Here is a 20,215-nt window from a genome sequence, read left to right on the forward strand (position 1 = left end):
TGGAATCCATCGCGGGCCGGAACGAACGGCTTGGCGGGCCGCATTCGGCCCGCGGGCCGCCAGTTGCTGATCACTGCCGTACACTTATACATATTTTAGATTTAATCTCCCTCTAAATTAGTCTTTACTTTCTGCAGATGCTCAAGCTTTATCCATCCACAAACCCAGAGCAACCACTAAATGCATCACACTCATACCTCTACCCCCTGAATGGGCCGGCCTGTAAATGTAGATGTGAGTTGACATGGTTCCGACATATGTTTAGGGCTAGAAAATCAGTCAGACTGACAGCTGGGGGATCAGAAATGAATCAAAAACAAAACAAAAGCAAATGATTAAGAAAGGGTTAAAGTTATTTTAAGCTGATTTAAGAAACCTAGATGGGGTTTTTATTTATTCTGTTAAACATTGTTAATATCATCTTGTTGCACTTGGCATGCTTTTATATTTGATTCACAATTTACAACAGCGGTTTGCTACCTTTTTTGTCCAACATACTCTGTATCACAAGTATCAAAGCCTTTGAGCTATGGCATGGCTTCAGTAAATAGTTTGATAGTATTTCCCCAAAAGATAAAAGTCACTCCAGACATGGAGACAAAGTGTGCATTTGTGCTTATACCAACCGGAGAGCAGCAACTGGATATTCCCAAAATTTACAGCATCCATTACTTTTCTAGCTTTGTGTGGTCTTTTTCTCTTAATTTTCTCTAGTCTTTGTTGTTTTAATCAGCTTGCAACTGACTCTTGTTGGGGGAGAACTGAAGTTTTTTTCTTGTGCAGTCAGACCACCTCAGGTGATAAGTTATTGTGAATACTTTTGTAATCTTTTTTGTGTGCTCACCATCCTCCAAAACACAAATATGTGATTATATATGGCCAAATCAAAATGTTCTCTAAGTCTCCACAATGTTACTGTGAACTCATTGGTTACTGCAGAAGTACCCTCTGGCCTCACTGAATTAAACAATGTTAGTCTTGCATTTCCAGACCTATCTCCACAGCGCTGCGGAGGAGGGTCTGGCTACACCACACAGCGTTACTGGATGGGAGAAAAACGTACTCTGGTTTATTGGCATTTCTTCAAACCAATCACAAATGTCTTGTGCAGCGCCGAGATGGAGCAACGATGCCCTGCAAAATAACTTTGGGAAGGAACTAGTTTTGGTGGAACGTTCAAAGGTTGTTTTAGTTGTGTAACGGAAAACTGAGATTGGTATTGATATTGATAGTCTAGCTAGCTGTCTCTATATCCCCTGCAAGACATCTGAGGATGAGTTAACCATAGTCGGTTTAGAATGCCAACACAAAGAAAGGTGAGAAACATCCAGCCAAAAATGAGGGACATCCAGTAGATCCTTCGGCGACATATTTCCTGTGAATGGAACTTTGCCGACATAGACTAACACAATGTAAAACTATCTCCTGCTTTTATAGCCACCCTGTGTTTAAATAAATGTGTTCACCTTCTGGACTTTGTTGTGAGAGTTTGTCTCCATTTAGTTTTTTTCTGCTTGAAAGAAATGTGTTGCCATTTTATATTCATGATTTGAGGCCAAATGGGAAATGGAGTTTGTTTTTTGCGGTGTGCCAGCAGCGCTCCTTAATGGCCCCCCTCTCTGCATCAGCTGAACTACACCAAAGTCCTCAGAAGTCATTGAGATATGAGAGCTGACACACATATGACAGTCCCTCTCAGGGCTGCAGTGACCCGAGGGTTGAGCTCAGCAGAGAGCCTGTACTTTATCACATCACATGTTATATGCTGAAGATTTGGGGACTTTTTTTTTTTGCAGAAGGCACAGCGCAGGAGTGTGTGTTTAAATTGTGTGTTTTTGAGAGAGTAAGATCACATTTACTGTTTGAGAGTGCATCACAGCCTTAATTCAATACACATGCAAGCGTTGATGCACAGTTTAAATGGAATGGAATTGAATGAAACTGAACTTTTTCATAATGTAAAAGCAAGTTTCAATGTTTTCGGTTTTTGTCCTTACTGAAGTCACTCATACAAACTGAAGATCACTTATTAACAGCAATGACCTGAGAGGGAGGGGATACTGAGAAAACACTGAGACGAGAAATTGTGACACAGTGAGGAGAATAATGCAAGCAGAAGATTTTAATTACTGCCATGCTGATATGAAGTGAGGTTGAGCATGGCCTTAAAAGAAGCGCATAATAATAATAATAATAATAACATGCTTCAGACTGAATCATTCCTCTTATCGTTTTTTACTTGAACGGCTTTGACACTGCATATAAGCGGATCAGAAGTGCCCTATTGTATTTCATGGTTACCCCATGACCACACACCACTGTCTGGAGTGTAGGATGATTAGAAGTTTCAGTTAGGAGAAAACAGCAGTAAAGTCTGTCTGTAAAAGATATGAAATAGCAAACATTATGTTGCATTAATCTGCCTTAACACATGCAACTGTGCAGTCCTGTCTGAACTCAGATACTCCTACCTATCTATCTATCTATCTATCTATCTATCTATCTATCTATCTATCTATCTATCTATCTATCATGTACTGTATTTCCCTCACTCTTTTTCAAAAGAATACCGCATTTTGGGAAATATGTTTTTTACAGAGTTAGATGAGGAGCTTGATACCATTCTTAGTGAGTAAGTGTATTTCCCAAAATTGCTTTAACATCAATTGTCCTTGTCCTGTTTGAACTCAGAGACTACCTATCTGTCAGCTGATTCGATCAGTTCCTTCATGAGACATCTATTTTTTGTCCTCTGTATTTCTTCTTGTTTTTTTCTTCTTCTAAATGTTAACTAGCCAGAATGACGCTTTAATCCCACGGTGTCTCATCTTGCTTCTTCTGAATATAGAAGTACTGGAGAGAAAAGAGGACCTTAAAAGTCCCTGCTGATTAAATGTGAGCACTTTGGAGAACACCTTCTTCACTGCAAGCTTACAGTGTCACCCTTCATTTAATTATGCAACAGAATAATTTAAGATAAATTCTGTTCTTCACAAGCTGAGAAAGAACTGTTTGATATAAATGTCTTGTTCCAGAATACAGCCTGCGTCGTGGGATAGCTATGCTGAGATTATTACATAATTAAACGTTAAAATAGCTCAGACTGACCTCATAGCTGGAATGTGTAGTAGGTGCTCTTGTAAAAGCTCAATGTTTACATGCCAACCAATAGCTCTTGAATGATGGCGTTTCTTGAGTGCAAGAGGCAGTTCCTTATATAGACTGATCAAGTCTTTGCCCGTCTTGCGCTCTGCCTGTTTTTATGGCACTGGGCCCAAACATTTCACAGGCCTGAATCACAGCTAAGGGTGGCCTCTGGAGGGGGACTGGTTTTATTAGCAGACTATTTCTGGACACTTGTCAGATTCCACTACAGCAACCCTTTAGTCACTTTTCATTAGCACTCACATTACAAGAAGTCACAGAGTACACTGTGTTATAATCATGCTCATATTTCAGTGTTTTGGCAGAACCAGTAGGTCATAGTGATTTGTAATGCCCTTTCGAACAGTTCAGTAATTCCATGAGGCTTTCTTTAATGCTACCAGTAATGTCACAGTCACTTTTTTTGCTGTAATGATTGTATCAGTAATCCACTGTGAGCTCAATGGTCTTTCCTGCAATTTGTTCAGCTACACACCGAGCTGGATAAAGGGATATATTGTTTGAGCTTTCCTTCATAGGTGAGCTCAACTGAGAATAAGGTTCCTACAAACCAGATGGGAGGCTGAGCTACGCTCATTGCAGTAAAACTAAGTATGTATTGAGTAAGGTTTCCATGGAGGAAATGAGACTCACACGAGGGTCACTGCAGTGTAATTTGAACATAAAGCATACTTTGAGGAAAGAAAAGGTACAAATGGGTCCTTATGACGTAAGAACAAAATAAAGTCAGACCTGAAAAGACACATTGTCACATGAAATCCAAAATCTATGATTCTTTAATGACCCTGGCATGGACGTATCTACATGCAGGTACGTCTGCATTGGCAATCAAAAGCAGCATGGGACATACGTAGTGACATCATTTTCATATAAACTACTGTAAAGAAGGATTTCCATCAAGGAAAGTGCTGCTACACTGAGGTCATTAATCAACACTTGCTCGAGGTGACTGGACATTGTAGTGCCTCAATAGCAGGTGTGATATAGCTTCACTGTGTAGCACCCAGTCTGTCTGGGTGTGTGTGTGTGTATGTGTGTGGGTGTGTGTGGGTGTCTAGGCGGGTGTCTCAGTTGGCACAGACACACCTGCAGACATGGCGAGGCTCGTATCATCAATTTTCATGTAACAGTGCTCTGTAGCAGAGAACGGACATGCTGCATGTTCACCCAGTCAGATGGTGAGGACGTGTGTTTTCAAGATTATCAGACAAAATATAGTAATAGATTCATATACAGTATAAAAAAAAGAAGTGATGATCTGATCATATTTCAGATGAAGGACACATCCGTTGTTGTCTTGTTATTTTCCCAGCTAATGGGCATCACATTTAATTATTATGAAAAAGAACCCAACCACATTTTAAATAGCTAAATTTGGAGGCCGACTCTGTAAAAGAAAAAAACTGAAAAACTGAAACAATACAAATACGAATGACCACCAAAAAATACACATGAATACGACCAGCTTACCTCAGCATCCTGTGGTAGTGGCACAAAATAGGCTTAAAATAAAGAAAAGGATTTTACTTTAAAAGGAAATTCATTGTGGTTACGTGACCTGACCATGCATGCCCACATTAACCACTTCTTGAATTACTGTACGTTCACAAGGACATGTCCTATTGTTTGTGAGTACAGTATTCAAGCCAGTGCACTCAAAACTTCTTCTTTTCAGAAGAGGAGAATAAATAGACTGCTACTTAATGTCAGTAGAATTTTTTTTTTCTTTTTTTCTTACTTGAATAAAAATCCTCTTTTGCTTGACTGAACTGAAAGGGCACTGACCACAACGCCACAGGCATGGTAAGAGTGTGTGTGTGTGCAGTTCACATAACCTCACTCTTTCATACCTCAATTGCATCTTAGACTCTTACACCTGGTGGTACTCACAACACACACACACACACACACACACACACACACACACACACACACACACACACACTCACACACACACAAACACATACACTTTAACAGCTTTCGTTTCCCCTTTTTATCCCCATTTTGGGACTCTGAGAAGGGTGGAGTTGTTAGCTGTAAATTAGTGCTATTATACAAAATGCTTCAACCTTGCCTGCAACTTAGGCTGGTGTTGCAGCCAGATATTCAGATCCGTGCATCTACTGTTAGAGGAGCCTTTCTATGAACATCCTAGCACGGGGAGTTTGTTTTGAGATGCAGTTAATAAAGGCTTCTCATAATTTCATTTCATATTCAGTTTACCTACATTTCCCTCGCTCTCTGACATCATTCAGTACTTGTGTGAGTGAGGTAAAGCAACCACAAGAATCCAGTTCCCCATGCAGGAAACACATAAGCAGAGACAGAGGGCCCATTCTTGCACAGAAGTGGGCAGGGTGCAGTGACGCTGTGACCAAAACACACACTCACTCAGAGAGAGGAGGAGGAGGAGGGGAAACAAGGGTAGAGAGAGAAACAGGAACAGAAAGTGAAGACTTGTCAAGATGTCTGGGTGAAGGGGACCAGATCAGAGAAGAAGCCAGATGCCAAAACAGAAACAGCAGAAGTTTGAGCAGATGACTGGATTAGACAGGAGGGGCGAGCTGACCTGCCACTCCACATGTGCCTCCGGGGTAAGGTAAGATAGGTAAAGAAATCTTGAGTGCCAGCAACTTTAAATACTCTGAAACTGTTGTGAGTGGTTCATATAGCCTATTGGTGCTTATTGTTGTGTGATAAGTTGAAAAAAAAAGAAGCAAAAGATGTGACTCCTAATAAATATGTGTTGTTTTTCAACAGTGATTAGATTTGACAGGATGTTTGAGTTCCAAAGATATGGTGATGACTTTTTTCCTGCCTGTGAGTGCTGCAGTGTCACTGAAACGTAGTTTTCTAGTTATTTTCTTGACTTCTTAAAAGGAACCACATGATTTACATTTTAGTTCATGAAATGAAGATGTTTCTAACTTGTCATAATCTCTTAATTTGTCGCATGAATCAATTAGAATAGATTACCGTAGCTCCGTTCAATGGATCTTGTTAGGCTTAAACATTTTCTGATGTTGGTGATGTTTAGTTTTCTCCTCACGCTCTTTACTCTAAGAACGTCCTCAACTTTGCTCATTCAACTCAGTCAGGATCAAGTTGGCACAAGTTTGAACTGTAATGGGCTTGTGCACTTGCACTTGTTCACTGTGGAGAACTGCACTCCTCCAGACTATCAGCAGGCCTGGAGCTACTCACGCAAAACAGCTGCACTTATGATCTGAGATATTTTCAGCGGAAAAACAAACAGACAAATATGGCTTTATATATTGTTGGTTGCTGACTCAAGTCAAACTGAATGTGTCCAAGTGTCGTGTATTAATATTGACTGATGATGCGCGGTCTGCTCTGACCGTGAGCTCGGGGCGAGTCATTAAAGATTGCTGCCTTGCCTTCTGTCACAACGTTGTCTTTTAGGTTGCGCAAGTTCCTTAAAAAGCAGCAGGGGCTAACTGAGTGCAATTCAAAACATTTTTTCTCAGCCCTTTCCTGGCTTTGTGTGGCCCCAACGTGGCCTTTTCCTGTATATGGATAGCTCCAGGAGAGCACAATGTCATGAGAAAGTCAAGTACCCCGTCAGAGTCTTAGAATGGCAGCTCAGTGAGATAATATGAACCAGGGATATATTTAAATGTATCTAGAGTCAATGTTCTGGCATCAACATGTATGGCCTGCTGCAAAAGAGACTCTTGGCTGGCAATAAAAGTGTTTACCTGAAGAAAGGTTTGGAAAAAAAACAAACCATCTTTTTTTCTTGCCTTTGCATGCACATGACAAAGATAACATCAGATCATTAAAGTGAGGATCTAACATCCTGATTCACATTATCTGTAAAACAGGATGTGAAAACGTGTGAAAACATTTACACATAACAATATGTCATTTAGACATTTTAGATTGTGATCATTCTTTCTGGCCAGAGACTAAAATTATCATAACACTTGGTGTGTTATCCATTCCATTTAATGACTTTACCACTGATGCATTGTTAGTCATCTCTTTCATATAGCTAGATCACACCTCTGTGCTGCTCCCGGCCTTTGTCTCTCTCCTGTAGACGTATTGTTCAGTGGTTCTGACTTGTTGTGTTGACATTGTTTTCTTAATGTGAGGGAGTTTAGAGCATCCACGTAGGCGCTGCTGCTCAGCCAAGCTCATCACAACAAGCTGTACCTACAGCAAAGGAAATTAACAACAATAATGTGGCAGGGCTATTATGGCTCCCAACAATGTGCACAGTCTTCATTATAGGTTATAGTCAAGATTCTGTCCAAATGTAATGGAAATCTACAAAAGAAAATGAATGAACGCCTGTTCCCATCCACTACTATTATGTATATGACTGTTAAATTCAAGTGCAATGAAAAAGACGACGGTCTACAGATATGGGTTGTTTTTGTGTTCGGGGAGAGGGTGATGGTGGGGGGTGGGGGGGTTAAAGTTGTGAGCCTTTCAACCAAAGTTTAGCTGTGAACCCATATTCATGTCTGGATTAAATAAAAGATTGTAGCTTGCCCCAGAAATCCCCCCAAAAACCAGACCTTTATGGTTTATGAGGCCCGGCAATGCTTGGTTTAAAACGCACAGCTGTGTGTGTGGCCTTGTTTTTAACTTTAATATAAAATAGGTAAGCAAAAAACACAGTGTCAAAAGTGTTGATCTATTTTCGATCAGTGAGACAGCTATTTCTCAACTCTCACTTTGACGTTTCGAATGACTTCTTAGCTTTAAGCGTTAAGCTTCCTGTTTAGCAAATGAACAGGGGGGGGGGAGTTAGTAGGTTGTCTGCGGGTAAACCAATTTCACACATGGGATGTAACACACGCAGACAGTCACACCAAATCTATTTGCTCTCCACTTGCAGGTGCATCTTTCTCTCTCTCTCTCCCCTCTCTCTGCCTAAGAAGCAGCCAAATATGAGATGAAAATCTTTTCTCCCTCCTGCATCTAGAATACAAAGAAGCTGTGGCCGTGACTACAAAGAATCTAGGGGACACACTTGAGTCAAATGATGTTTGAAATCATTTGAAAAACTGCAGATGTTTAACACCGTTTAAATAAAGACGTCGCCTCAAGAACTCAGACTTAATCAAACCGTCTCAGAGAAAAAGGGAACAATATCACACAAGACCCCATCTATCTCCTCCAATATGAGCCATTAGCCAGGTGTGTTCAGATGACTCTCCTGCAGCGGGTCTCTCCCCAGCACACCTCTCTCTCTTGTCTCTTTTTTTTCCTGAGACTCTCCGTCTCAGCGGGACTTTTAGAAAGATTGGTTACCTCCATCTCGGTCTGGCCTTCCCTCAGACACAACCTCCCTCCCAACTCGTTGCCCCTTTTTTCCTCAGGGGGGGCCCTAAGACTGTTCTGCCCTGAATGCTGTATGACTTCTATGCAGTATTCATAAGGGGGAAGCTGAAAATGTGAAGCTCACAATGACAAGAGGGAGAGAGAGCAGGATTAGATATGTTAAAGACAGAGACAGAAAGATGGATTGGAAGCAGGGGAAGCAGAGAGGGAGGGAGGAAGAGCTGTCTGCTGGAAACCAATGTTCACTTTCTCTTTCTTTTGTTCCACAGACACACCCAAATTGAACTACGTCTCAACAAAATCATACTGAAAGCCAAAGGGCAAGAGGACAAAAGAAGCGTGAAGTAGACAACCAGAATGAAAACAGTTGAAGCAATGCCAAGCAGCATAAACAAACTTGGCTGAAGTGCAGATTTGGGCTTTTTCATCTTGCATCAAGATCATCATAACTGGGCCATTTCAAAGAAAACCTTGTAATAAACAAATGAACTTTTGGTCTTTTGGATTTGATCAAAGAACGCTTTGGCTTTGTATCAACCTCACAGTGCATTTCAAGGAAGGAGGCATGCATGAAGTCACCCTCCATGCTTGCAGTGTTTCCATTTAATGTAAACAACACAAGCCTGAGCGCGCACGCCTCATCAGATAGTGCCGTAAACTCTGTTCTCCAGAAGTAGAAAACAGAAGCACATGTCAAGTCACTAAAAATAGCTTTGAGGTTTTCGTAAAGAGTAGCACTTCATAACTTACAACTTCAAAGCTTGAACCAGATTCCGCAAAAGGACTCACATTAACACCATATCTTAATTAGCTGGGTGTCTGCCGCTGCCTAAGAGGCACATTCACTGACTTGCAAACTTCACAACCCTCTAAAGGATTTATTACAACTTTACAACTGCCAGACAGACTCAATTGAAAGGATTCACAGCTCCGTATCTGAAAGCCATGGACGGAAGAGCAGACAGCATCCAGGATTTTTTTAACCAACTTTGGAATTTCGCTACAGCAAAACACAACCAGGGGGTGTACAACACAGTCTGCCTGGTTGTCCTCCTAATTCTTCCCCTGCTGGTCCTCCTCACCACTTTGGTGGTGTGCTGCCACTGCTGCTGCTGTCGCCATGCCAACAGCTGCTGTGGCAAAGACGCAACTGCAAGGTCAGAAACAAAGAAAAAAAAGAATTCCACTGAAGACCTTTGGATCTCTGTCAAGACGGGGCCGTTGACACCTGAGAGAGTCACCCTGGCCATGGAGTAGGAAATTCATTTTATTTTTTTATTTTTATTTTAATATTTCTGATCATGGGTCAGTTGGTGCAGGGGAGCTGACGGAGCATCTCAAGAGTGTTCAACTCAAACCAGCATGGATTCAAAAGACAACCCACATTTGATGCCTAGACTGCATAAGTGAAGCCAAAACATCTTGATCGTCCCCTTGATCGTGGCTGGCTGCAGTATGGACGGGACTTCGATACGGCGGCTCCACCAACGGATCACTAGCACAGAGTCTGGCTCCAATATAACAAGAAGGGTTACCCCCTAACCCCTAACCCTAACCCTTTTGTACAGTGGAGAGGAGTCCCGTGGACCATTTTTATACACATTCTATGGTTCAAACCAATGGAATGACACATTGTAATGGCCACAGATATGGTTGAAACATGTAAAAATCCTTAAAAATGTGGTTACGCTTCACAAATTTGCGTGTCATCCTTTCGCAGGGGCCATGCTAATCTTCAGTCAGTGTACTTATGTCATTTTGTATCTATATATAATGTTATGTATGGAGAATGTTTACAACATTTTGTGTGAACTTTTTAGTGTGTGGTACATAAAGATAGAATATGCAGAGGCATATAATAAATGAAATGTGTGTGTTCATATGAGTGGGTTCGAGAAAGAGAGAAAGAGAGTGTGTGTGTGAGTGTGTGTGTGTGTGTGTGTGTGTGTGTGTGTGTGTGTGTGCGTGTGTGTGTGTGTGTGTGTGTGTGTGTGTGTGTGTGTGTTAGAGCTCCCATATGCAATTCATTGCGAGTGTATTTGGGAGAAAGAGCCAATTTTAAGGTCTGCCCAGTGAAGTGATGGCTGTAAAACGGCACACTTTTTATATTCAGGCTGCAATCTGTAGACTCATGATTCCCTTTCACTTTCTCAAAAAAGCCACTGTCCTCCAAAATTTGATTAATTTCCTTTTTTCTTACTTTATTTGCTTGATTTAATACAGTCCAGGGCACAGGAGCAGTTTTGATATTTGAATGTTGCAGTAGGCCTACTCAGGTCAAGTGAGCCTTTAAAGTACAATTAATAATATAAATTGAAGGAAAAACTAAGAAGTAAAAAAAAACAAAAAAAAAAACGTATGTTTTCCTTCCCACATTGATTGACATAACTTTTAATGCACTGATTATCGCTAGACTTAACCATATCGAAAGCAGTTATGTTTTCTGGGCCTGTATTTCTTAAAGTTTTAGATTTAAGTAAAATAATTGACACTTTTACTTTACTTTTAATAAACTTAACGGACAATTCCAGCGCAAAATGAACCTGGGTTATTAACACATGGTTGCCAAGTTGACCCTTCTCTGGGATGTGTTTACATGCTAATTGAATGTGACCAGTATTAGCGCAAACTGCTAATTAGCTTGTAATGCTAGTTGTTGGGGCACGGGTAAAGTAGAAAGAAATTGCTATTTTTTCCACTAACAAGGCTCAAAATAGCACCACACTTCCACGGTAGCATAACGAGGGTCCTTACATGTAAATCAAAGCAGTAAGAACTTTGTTGTACAGACAGTTTATCAAAAAAATAGTTTATAAAGACTGTACCGTTATATACAGGGTATACAGGCAGGCATGACCAGTCGAACCACGAACGCGTGATTGAGCCATTGTTACTGGTCACTGGTTGCAGGGCTGTATGCATCATAAGATTGTTGTTGAGTTGTTCATTCCACATGTTTATTGTTAATAGAGATATTGAAGATGTTAAATATATCATATCACTGAGTAAAATCTTTTTAAACAAAGAATGAGCAATGCAACAGATTCTTGTCTTTGAGTTCTTGACTTAACCCTCGGGTTGTTCTCGGGTCCATTTGACCCATTTTCAGAAAGTTCCCAAAGCGGAAATTTGGGTTTCTTTCAGCCAAATTGTCACAAACAAAATAACGTAGATAGTTCCATTAACCTTTTTACAAGTGAAATAATTGATCAGTTCATCACTTTGATTACGTTTTGGGTGTTTTGTCAATAAAAGAAGAAAAGAAAAAGAAGAAAAGAAAAGAAGTTGAAAATTAAAAAAAGCCCAAAACAGACTGGAAAAGTGTCAAAACTACCAAAACCAAGACCAAAATTGATTTTTACCCAGAAAACCCAAAAGTCGCATGGTCGGCAGGAAGACAACACAAGGGTTGTCCTGTCTCTAGAGAGCTTTGATGCTAATTGTTAGAAGTTTGAATAATATGGGTTCAGGTTTGTTTATCTCAATCATGTTTTTACATACAGCATTTACAGTAATAAAGTTCATTTGAGGAAAAAAACACTGATCATTTTATCTCTAAATCAAACTATTAATGAATATGCTTCAAAGTTATGTGGTCCCAACATTTTTGTTATTATTATTATTTAGTATCCAAAGCAAATTGGAACTTATTCAACTAAATGTTTAAAATATTCAAAGAGAAACCTTTGAAATAATAAAAGATTTGGGCTTCAAGTGGATTGTGTCTGAAGGCTGATATTTTGTGTTTAAGTGTGTGACATCTCAAAGCCTCTTCATGTTCAGGCATTCAGGCAGCTTACACTGGCACTAAGTTGATCTTGTTGCACAAGTGCTGCTGGGAAAACAGACTTGCAACTCCTTTCATTACTGCTAAGACACACATTCCCATGTGTAAATTGATGTGTGTCTTTTCTGCTTCCTGTTCAGAGAGATCATTTTGAAAAAGCTTGCCCTGCAAAATAAAAGCCTATGTGGCAATGTATCACTAATAAGTGGTATCACTCACACTGAAAGGTTTGCCAAGAAATGACATGGCATTGACATGTTCAGGGGTTGGCTGAACATGTCAATGTGCTGTGTACACAGCATGTCACAGAGAAACTTCAGGTAACAGAGTTTCTGTTCATCTTTACTAATGGTGACAGGCTTTCTTAACCGCATAACAAAAATGATGAAAATAAGGAGTAGATGATTAGGAAATACTCTTCTTTGCTTTCTTGCCGAGTCACATGGGAAGCTTAACACCACGCTTGTGTCTCTATCAAGGGTGGGGAATATAGTGATACTTTATCGATATTGATATGAGAAAAGATATTGTCTTGGATTTTTGATATCAGATTCTGACAAAAGTGGTGTCTTTTCCTGGTTTAAAAGGCTGCATCACTGTAAAATTACAATAACTGCCCTGTTATTTGCCTTTGCCTATGGTCGTTATATCCACATAATACTGCTGATTATTTGTCATAAATCTCACTGGGTAAATATTTTGTGAAAGCAGCACCAATAGTCAACCCAACAATATAATCACAATATTGATATTGACATATTTGGTCAAAAATATAATATCTGTTTTTCTACATATTGCTCCGCCATAGTGCGTATGGTAAATATAACTGGTTAGCTTTGTTAAGCGCAAACACTGGATACAGGGGGAAACAGCTGCCTGGCCCTGTCCAAAGTAAAATAATAATTAATAGCTTAATTACCATGTTACATCTTGTTTGTATAGTCGAGTGGTTCTCACCCCCCGCCCCCCAAAAAAAGAGTAAGGTTGGTGTTTGGTGTGTGTCTTTTAATTCATTTATTCATCTCAGTTGCCTCTCGCTGTGATCATTTATTAGCTAACCATGAGTTACCAACACATTTCCAACACATCATACAGCCCTGTGCTACTAACGTGTGTCCAGCTAAAGTCCCGGTTGCATTAAAGAGATCTCTGTTTCTGTTAACAACTTCACCTGTTTGGCAGCATTCAACATGTTGAGTCTCGCTATGTTTTGACTTCTCTCACTTTGAACAGATTATTATATATTTTCTAGAGGAAGCATGTAAATTCACTGCAGGGGTCAAAGGTTAGAGAATTTGAAAAAAAAAACACGTTTAGCTTTTTCCCTTGATCAGTTTGCTGTGATCAGAGGGGATGGAGGTGGGAGGATTTGTCATCTGTTTGAACAGCCAATGTGCTTTCCTTGATAGTTTTCTATACGATAGCAAAAATGTTTTGATCCCATCAAATTATGCATGACATTGTATATTTAGGCATGTTTTCTGTTGTTCCACAGTTGAAAAAATGCTGAGGTGATTCTTTTTATTTAATTATATGCCTGGCTGGGCTTTGTTCGGCATGCATAATTTATCCTGACGTATAGATAAACAATGATAAAGAACAGCACAATGTGGAAGATGAAAGGGAGAAACATCTTTCTGTTCCTGACATAAAGTTATTATCTTTGTGTATGAACATATCATCCGTGTACTATTGCACAGGCGTCTTCATCCAACGTGGCAGCTAAGACTTGAGACAACATGCTCACAAAAATGTAATTTCTGCAGCCAATACACATAGGAACAAAGCTCTTGGTCATTTTTGCTGAATGGTAACACACTGTGCTTATTAAGACCACAGGGACTGTGAAAAAAATTACAATTGTTTGTGGGGCATACACATACAGCATGACATCTGCCTGAAAAATAAAAAAATAAAAAAATAACATCCACTTTTACTGCAGGGAATTATGGAAAATAAGTAGATAAAGAGGCGGAGGAAGGTTTCTCATGGTATAAACTGTTTTAATAAACAAAACTGAAAGCTGCAGAGGCAGTGCAATTAATTAGCACTTGTGCCTCTAGTGATCTTCATGAACATGTCATTTTCATCATCGCTTTGATGGCCGTAACGGAGCGATGTTTGATGCAAGTAATCAGTTTGGCTTGGGGAGCAATTCATCTTTGACAATTTTAAGGCTCAGACATGTACTTTGGGAAATGGTTTTGTCTCACGGATCCTGAGTCTTAACCTGCCTAAGATATTTGATCTCAGCATGTAAATGCGTTTCTTTAATTCATTGAAGCCTGAGGTGTGAAAATGTTCTTTCACAACTTGTCATCTTTCACTGTGACATGAAAAAATAAAAAATAAATAAAAAAAAGTATGGCATCTCACATTCGATAGATAGGTAGTGTATCCTCCTCCCTGACCTGATGTGCTTAGCCCAGATGTGATAAATTGTAAACAACAATCAATGTGTTGACAGCATTTTTAACACTTGATGATGGTGCATAAATAGCCACACTCAAGTCACACAGCATGAATGAAATATTACTAAGCAGACCAATCATCTGTGACGCTTGACATTTGCTGTAAGAGCACAATTTGGTTAAGAGGCCTATACAAACTGTAGCAACCCAGGGAACTTGAAAGCCTGATTCACAATGAAAATAGGTGACTCAGTTTAACATGAAGTGTTCTTTAATAACTTAGCAAAGGAAAAGGGCAGTGAAATAAACTTCAACTTTAAATTCTTCCCATCCGCAGTCTGCCAGTCTGCCAGGGTTTAAAGCAGAGCAAGAGGTCAGTCCTTCTTCCAGCCAATATCCTTACTGAGCAACAAACTCTCTGGGCCTTTGATACTCAATCTCCCCAAGCGTCCTTGGGCTGGCTCTCTTAATGCCATCCCCCGATTACCTGATGGGTGCAGGTTTGAAGGGTGCCATGTGCCAAGTGGCTGCAGCACTTGCACAGGACCTCCCCCAATCTGGGCCTGTGGACACGCCCCCTGTGCTGCATTAGCTGACCTGTTTCCCCTGGTTTGCTACAAAACATGAACAAAAGACCCAGAATGCAGCTGCTTTGATACTGCATATGGGTTGCTTGAAGATGTGCTACTTGCAAGGGATGGAAGGAGAACTATCTAAAGAGGTGGGGGGAGGAATGCTAAAAAATTATATGATCGTACTGTAAAATAAAAGAACGCCTATAAACTAGACAATAATTGTATTTAATGTCAACTTCTACAAATGGAACACCATCACACCACAGAGCCCTCATGTCCAAACACCAACAGTAAATTCTCTTCTCTAGCCAGCACTTTACAGCCTGTGCACACAACTGATTATCAGTTATAAATACCCAACCAACTTCCTCTGTATAGACTCACTGGAATTAACCATAAAAGAGGTCAAAAGTCAAACAGGTGAACAAAGATGTGCAACAAAACATAAAAAGCCAAAGAACACCACGGCGGGTGCGGCAAGCATTATTAGGCCAGAACGATTAGATAAGAGCAGAATAAAACATCACCACCAAGGCAGACACAGAGATGTAAAATGAATCAACAATAGGCCTATAGTCCACAATCACAATTACATTTATGCAATGGAGAAACTGTGAGCAGCACACACACACAAATACACACAAAAATACACTACGGGCGCATGGACCTGGTTGAGAAACTTAGTATAAGTAAACTCACACCTGACCTTGTCTGTAATGCAAGACTATGCACTGTGATCTTGAGGTAACTCAGTAAATCTGTTTGTGTTTCATTTGCCAAGTGACAATTTAAAACTTTAGTGTGTAACTTTTTGATACTAATAACTGTCATTTACATTCAAGCCATCGCCAAATGAGTTGCTACAAAGCTAGTTCAGACTATCAGCTTCACGTAACTCTCTCTATTTCTCAGTATGTTCATAAGATTGTGGCATCTGGGGACTTTCCTGTGCAGAAACTAGAGGGAAGATAATTTCCATCAGTTTTTGTTTTTTGAATCCTCCATGTCCTCCTTGACTACTAGCAACTGCATGGACGAGGGGTGGCAGTGTGCGGTCATGGAAGGCTTGTATCATGTCATCATAGAATTCCTCATGGGGGTGGAAGAAACTATGCACTAGAGCTTCAACAAACAGAAGTTAATTCTAAAGTCTGTTCTCTTCTGTCTGGTTTGTACTTCTCTCTTTCCATGAACAGCTCACACTCCACCCCTTGAAACAAACACTCCCTTGTTACAACATTACCAAGTTCTCTCATGGAAACAACACATCACCCTGAACCCAAGGCTAGGTGTGGACCAAAGTTACACTAGCAGACAAATGTGTAAGTCTCCAAGCTAATACTGTCCTGTGTACTGTATGTCGAGGAGACTTACAGACAGTAAGGAAGGGAGAGAGAGGCTGTGTGTGTCCTATATGTTTATGCTGGCACTAAGCAAACAACTTGCCTTGCAGAGCAATGGCAAGAACCAATCTCCTTAAAGTAATTTGTCATCTCTGTGGCTAAAAAAAGGCCTTTTGCATTAATGAGCTTTTGTGAAACATTTCATTTCAAAGTTGAAAAAAATTGCTATGCTAGAAATAGTTGCTGCCAAAAATTAGGCATGCAACCTCCTCACACTCTCATTTGATTTTGATGAATAAACACTAAAAACATACCTTGGCCTTTGAGAAAGGAAGGCCATTTCAGAAGTGGTGCAGTGTTAAACAGATAATATCTTATATGTGTACCTTGTTTTGTGTTGAAATGGTGGAAGTTGCTTTTTATATCCTTTTCATAGCTCATCTACAGATTATGAGATACATAATTGGGAAACTGTTGTGAGATCAGATAAACAGTCATCAGTCCCTGCAAGTACAGTTGCTTAATTTAGTATGATGAAAGTGTTGCACTGTGGGAACACTGCAGTTCTAGATAGAGAAAATCAACTGAAGCTTGTCAGCACCCACTGAGCAGTTTTAATTTTATGGTGTCATCCACGTTTCATAAGAGATTATTAATGTGAACTCAAACTGAGCAAACTGCTGATAGATTCTGGGATGTTGTTGAAAACTCTGGCAAAAAACTAATAACTTGATGATTCAGTCAAATTAGTAATGAAACTGAGATTTGTGAGGAGACTTTGACATGCAGATCATTGAACTTAAGATATGCATCGTCTGTCACAACTGAAATAGTTGGACAAACAGATGCAAATGTCATCATGGTCCCCAGAGAATGAACTATTGGATGGATTGCAATACAATTTGGTACAGGTTTCTTCCCACAATTCCCCGAATAACTTTGAGGATTCCCTCAAAGGATCTTTACATCTCTAAGTTACAATTAGTTCAAATACTAACGACATCCATCGGCCTTCTGCTAACACTAAAGGTGATAGACATGGTAAACAAAGCCTGCAATCAGCATTTTATAATTTGTCATTGTTAGCCATGGATGTATTAGTAGATGGACTTATAAGCACAGTTCATCAAAAAAGGGTTACTGGTCACTGTAATGGTTTCTCCTTCCTTGGTCGAGAAGAGCTCCCTTCATAAAGCAGTTTCGATGGGAGGCTTTCGACAGTCTACGCAGTTACATTAAAATTGGATAAGGATATTCTTTAAGAGAGCTCTCATAATAAAGGATGTTAGCCTTTAGCTCAGATTGCCTACTGCAACCTCAGAGACCTATCATGTATCATGTGATCTCATGATACATGATGTGATGTCATCTCAAAACGGGGTCTGGGATAGTCCAATGGTAGAGCGTAGAGGTTTACACCTCGACGCAGCGGACTCAGGTTCAACTCCGACCTGCGGCCCGTGGCTGAATGTCATTCTCCCTCTCTCTCGCCTTTTATATCTTCAGCTATCCTGTCAAATGAAGGCCTAAAAATGCCCCATAAATTATCTTAAAAAAAAAAAAAAGATGGAATGTGTAAGTCGATACACATTGATCCATCTTTAATACAGCACTACAGTAGTAGTTCATCTATAGACCCCCCTCTTCTGGTCGGTCACATGGTAAACATTTGACTTCCACTTCTATCTGCTTATTTATTATTGTGTTCATCCTATATCCCTTAAGGCTCTCATAAATGACAATGTCTTCATGTAACAAAACCTTTATTTTCTTATTGTGTGAAATGTGTGGCACAAATATGAATGACCACCTATAATGTTAGTCTAACAATACAATTAGTAAAACAATAGTCTCATATACAGGTTTTTAAATTCCTTAGTGACAGTCCTCATTTCTGACTGTGAAACTCCTGATTGAGTATTTATTGGAACAAAACTTTATGGGCTATGAAGGTTTAAAAAATATATTTTAGTGAACGCAAAATTTATGAGGAGCGGGGCCTATAGATCATTTTTGATGTGCTCCATACTTATACTCATAAACCAGCAGTTTGTAATACACGTGTAGAAAAATGTAATTACTGTCAAAGCAGTATTAACAACATTTTTCAGCTATCAATACTGAAAAAAAGAGTTTGTTCATTAGATCCCTGGGGATGGGGTAAACTTCCATATTGACGTTTAATGTGGGCACATCACATTGATTTATATGCATTGTCCCTATCATATGAATGTAAAGCAGGAGCAGTACGGCCATCCATTGTTATTCTCTGACTTGTCTGACACACACTAATTTGAAATGACAGTGTTTGCGGCAGTGACAGCTGAATGTGACACAGCCAAATAACTTCATAATCAATAAACTCACACTAACTGATCTTAAAACAAAACACACAAGCCATTTTGACATTGATGTTGACAATACTACTATACACAAGAAAAGTTGCTACTCAAATTCTTCATAGGACATAAAATAAACAAATGTAATACAAATAATCTGGGCTGCTGCCCTGAGGTTTAAAAAATAAAGTTAAAATGAATGCATGTTTCAAATTTACTGACTACTACTATCTACTGTTTCCTGATTTACAATTGAAGTTAATACCAGAACCAGTGAAACAGGAGTTTACAAAAAATAGCATTTGCATTATAACTGATAAGACTAAACTTGTTAATGTTCAATTCAAAACAACTCCAAGGCAGTTCTCTATTCACCACTTTCCCGCAATCACACTAAACCTAGGAATTTCTGATGAATCTCATTGTATACAGTAAAAACAGATAATAAGTTACTATTGCTTATGAGTATTTCTTTCCTTGACCAGAGAAGTCTATATATTGTCCAAGAGACACATATAGGAATATAGACCAGTGGGAACATATACAAATGTACAGAAACACCAAAATCTAGAGTGACGGCAGGTTACTGGGACTTTTGGACGACTGTGTCGTCAGTGGGAGATGTTCCATTATTTCTTTTGGAGGTTTGTGGTTCTGCTCTTCTCTCTGGCCATCAAAGATCGCCTCTTCCTGCTGTACAGGGCTCCCACAGGACGGATCTTCATCTCTGTGAAGTCGAGGGATACTAGGTGGCCCTTCCATGGTTCCCAGTTCACTCCCTGAGAGTGGGAGAGCAGATTGAGCAAGAAAGAGCAAGAAAGAGATTGGAGAGAGAAAAGCAAAATATGGTTAGAAGGCGATGTGAGGAGTGATGAAAAAAGAGGTAGAGGGGAAATGAGAAGACAAGAAAATGGAGAGGGACAGAGTCACAGAACAGGCAAGCAGCAATGACAGACAGGCAGAATGACAAACACTAATAAACACCAGCCTCGGGCTTCATTTCATGTGAGTACAAACTTGTTTTGACTGTTATTGCATTTCGCCACCAAACGTGCGGGAGACATCTGCAGCAGCAATATTATGGTTGAAATCTTGACAAGAGCAGAGAAATCCCCTGGCATTTTCTTTAGTATCACACTTTCCAACATAATAACTGTTGTTGTTACCCTATCAGCCTGGTAAAAAACACTTATGGTTTATAGCTGGTGTGAGAAATGTGTTTTCTTATCACTGCTGATGGATTCAGGCGATTTCTGCTTCATCTCAACAATCCAAAACA

The 20,215-nt window shown here is 39.8% G+C and overlaps 2 protein-coding genes and 1 non-coding gene across 8 annotated transcripts in view; 1 reads left to right on the forward strand and 2 right to left on the reverse strand.

Annotated features, from left to right (window-relative positions):
- Positions 1–5,520: 5,520 nt before the first annotated feature.
- On the forward strand, positions 5,521–10,005 carry LOC117954313 (uncharacterized protein KIAA0040). Its single transcript, XM_034888015.1, has 2 exons — positions 5,521–5,764; positions 8,751–10,005. The coding sequence occupies exon 2, from the start codon at positions 9,427–9,429 to the stop codon at positions 9,736–9,738; it is 312 nt and encodes a 103-aa protein (XP_034743906.1). The 5' UTR covers positions 5,521–5,764; positions 8,751–9,426; the 3' UTR covers positions 9,739–10,005.
- A 151-nt stretch (positions 10,006–10,156) lies between these two features.
- Positions 10,157–10,265, reverse strand: LOC117954912. Its single transcript, XR_004658925.1, has one exon. It is a non-coding gene; the product is annotated as a U6 spliceosomal RNA (small nuclear RNA).
- An 8,078-nt stretch (positions 10,266–18,343) lies between these two features.
- Positions 18,344–20,215, reverse strand: part of tnn (tenascin N) — a 49,580-nt gene continuing 47,708 nt past the window's right edge. For 5 of the 6 annotated variants that reach the window (XM_034888011.1, XM_034888013.1, XM_034888012.1 and 2 more), the window contains one exon: positions 19,566–19,715. In XM_034888011.1, coding sequence (XP_034743902.1) covers positions 19,566–19,715 — 150 coding nt within the window. Of the gene's footprint in view, positions 19,716–20,215 lie in introns of all 6 variants that reach the window. The other variant, XM_034888009.1, reaches the window with a different exon arrangement.

The sequence above is a fragment of the Etheostoma cragini genome, chromosome 12 (genome assembly GCF_013103735.1).
Source record: "Etheostoma cragini isolate CJK2018 chromosome 12, CSU_Ecrag_1.0, whole genome shotgun sequence".
Taxonomy (NCBI): Eukaryota; Metazoa; Chordata; class Actinopteri; order Perciformes; family Percidae; genus Etheostoma; species Etheostoma cragini.

Coding starts and splice junctions, on each gene's coding strand:
- LOC117954313 (XM_034888015.1), top strand. CDS start 9,427: ATGGACGGAAGAGCAGACAGCATCCAGGATTTTTTTAACCAACTTTGG.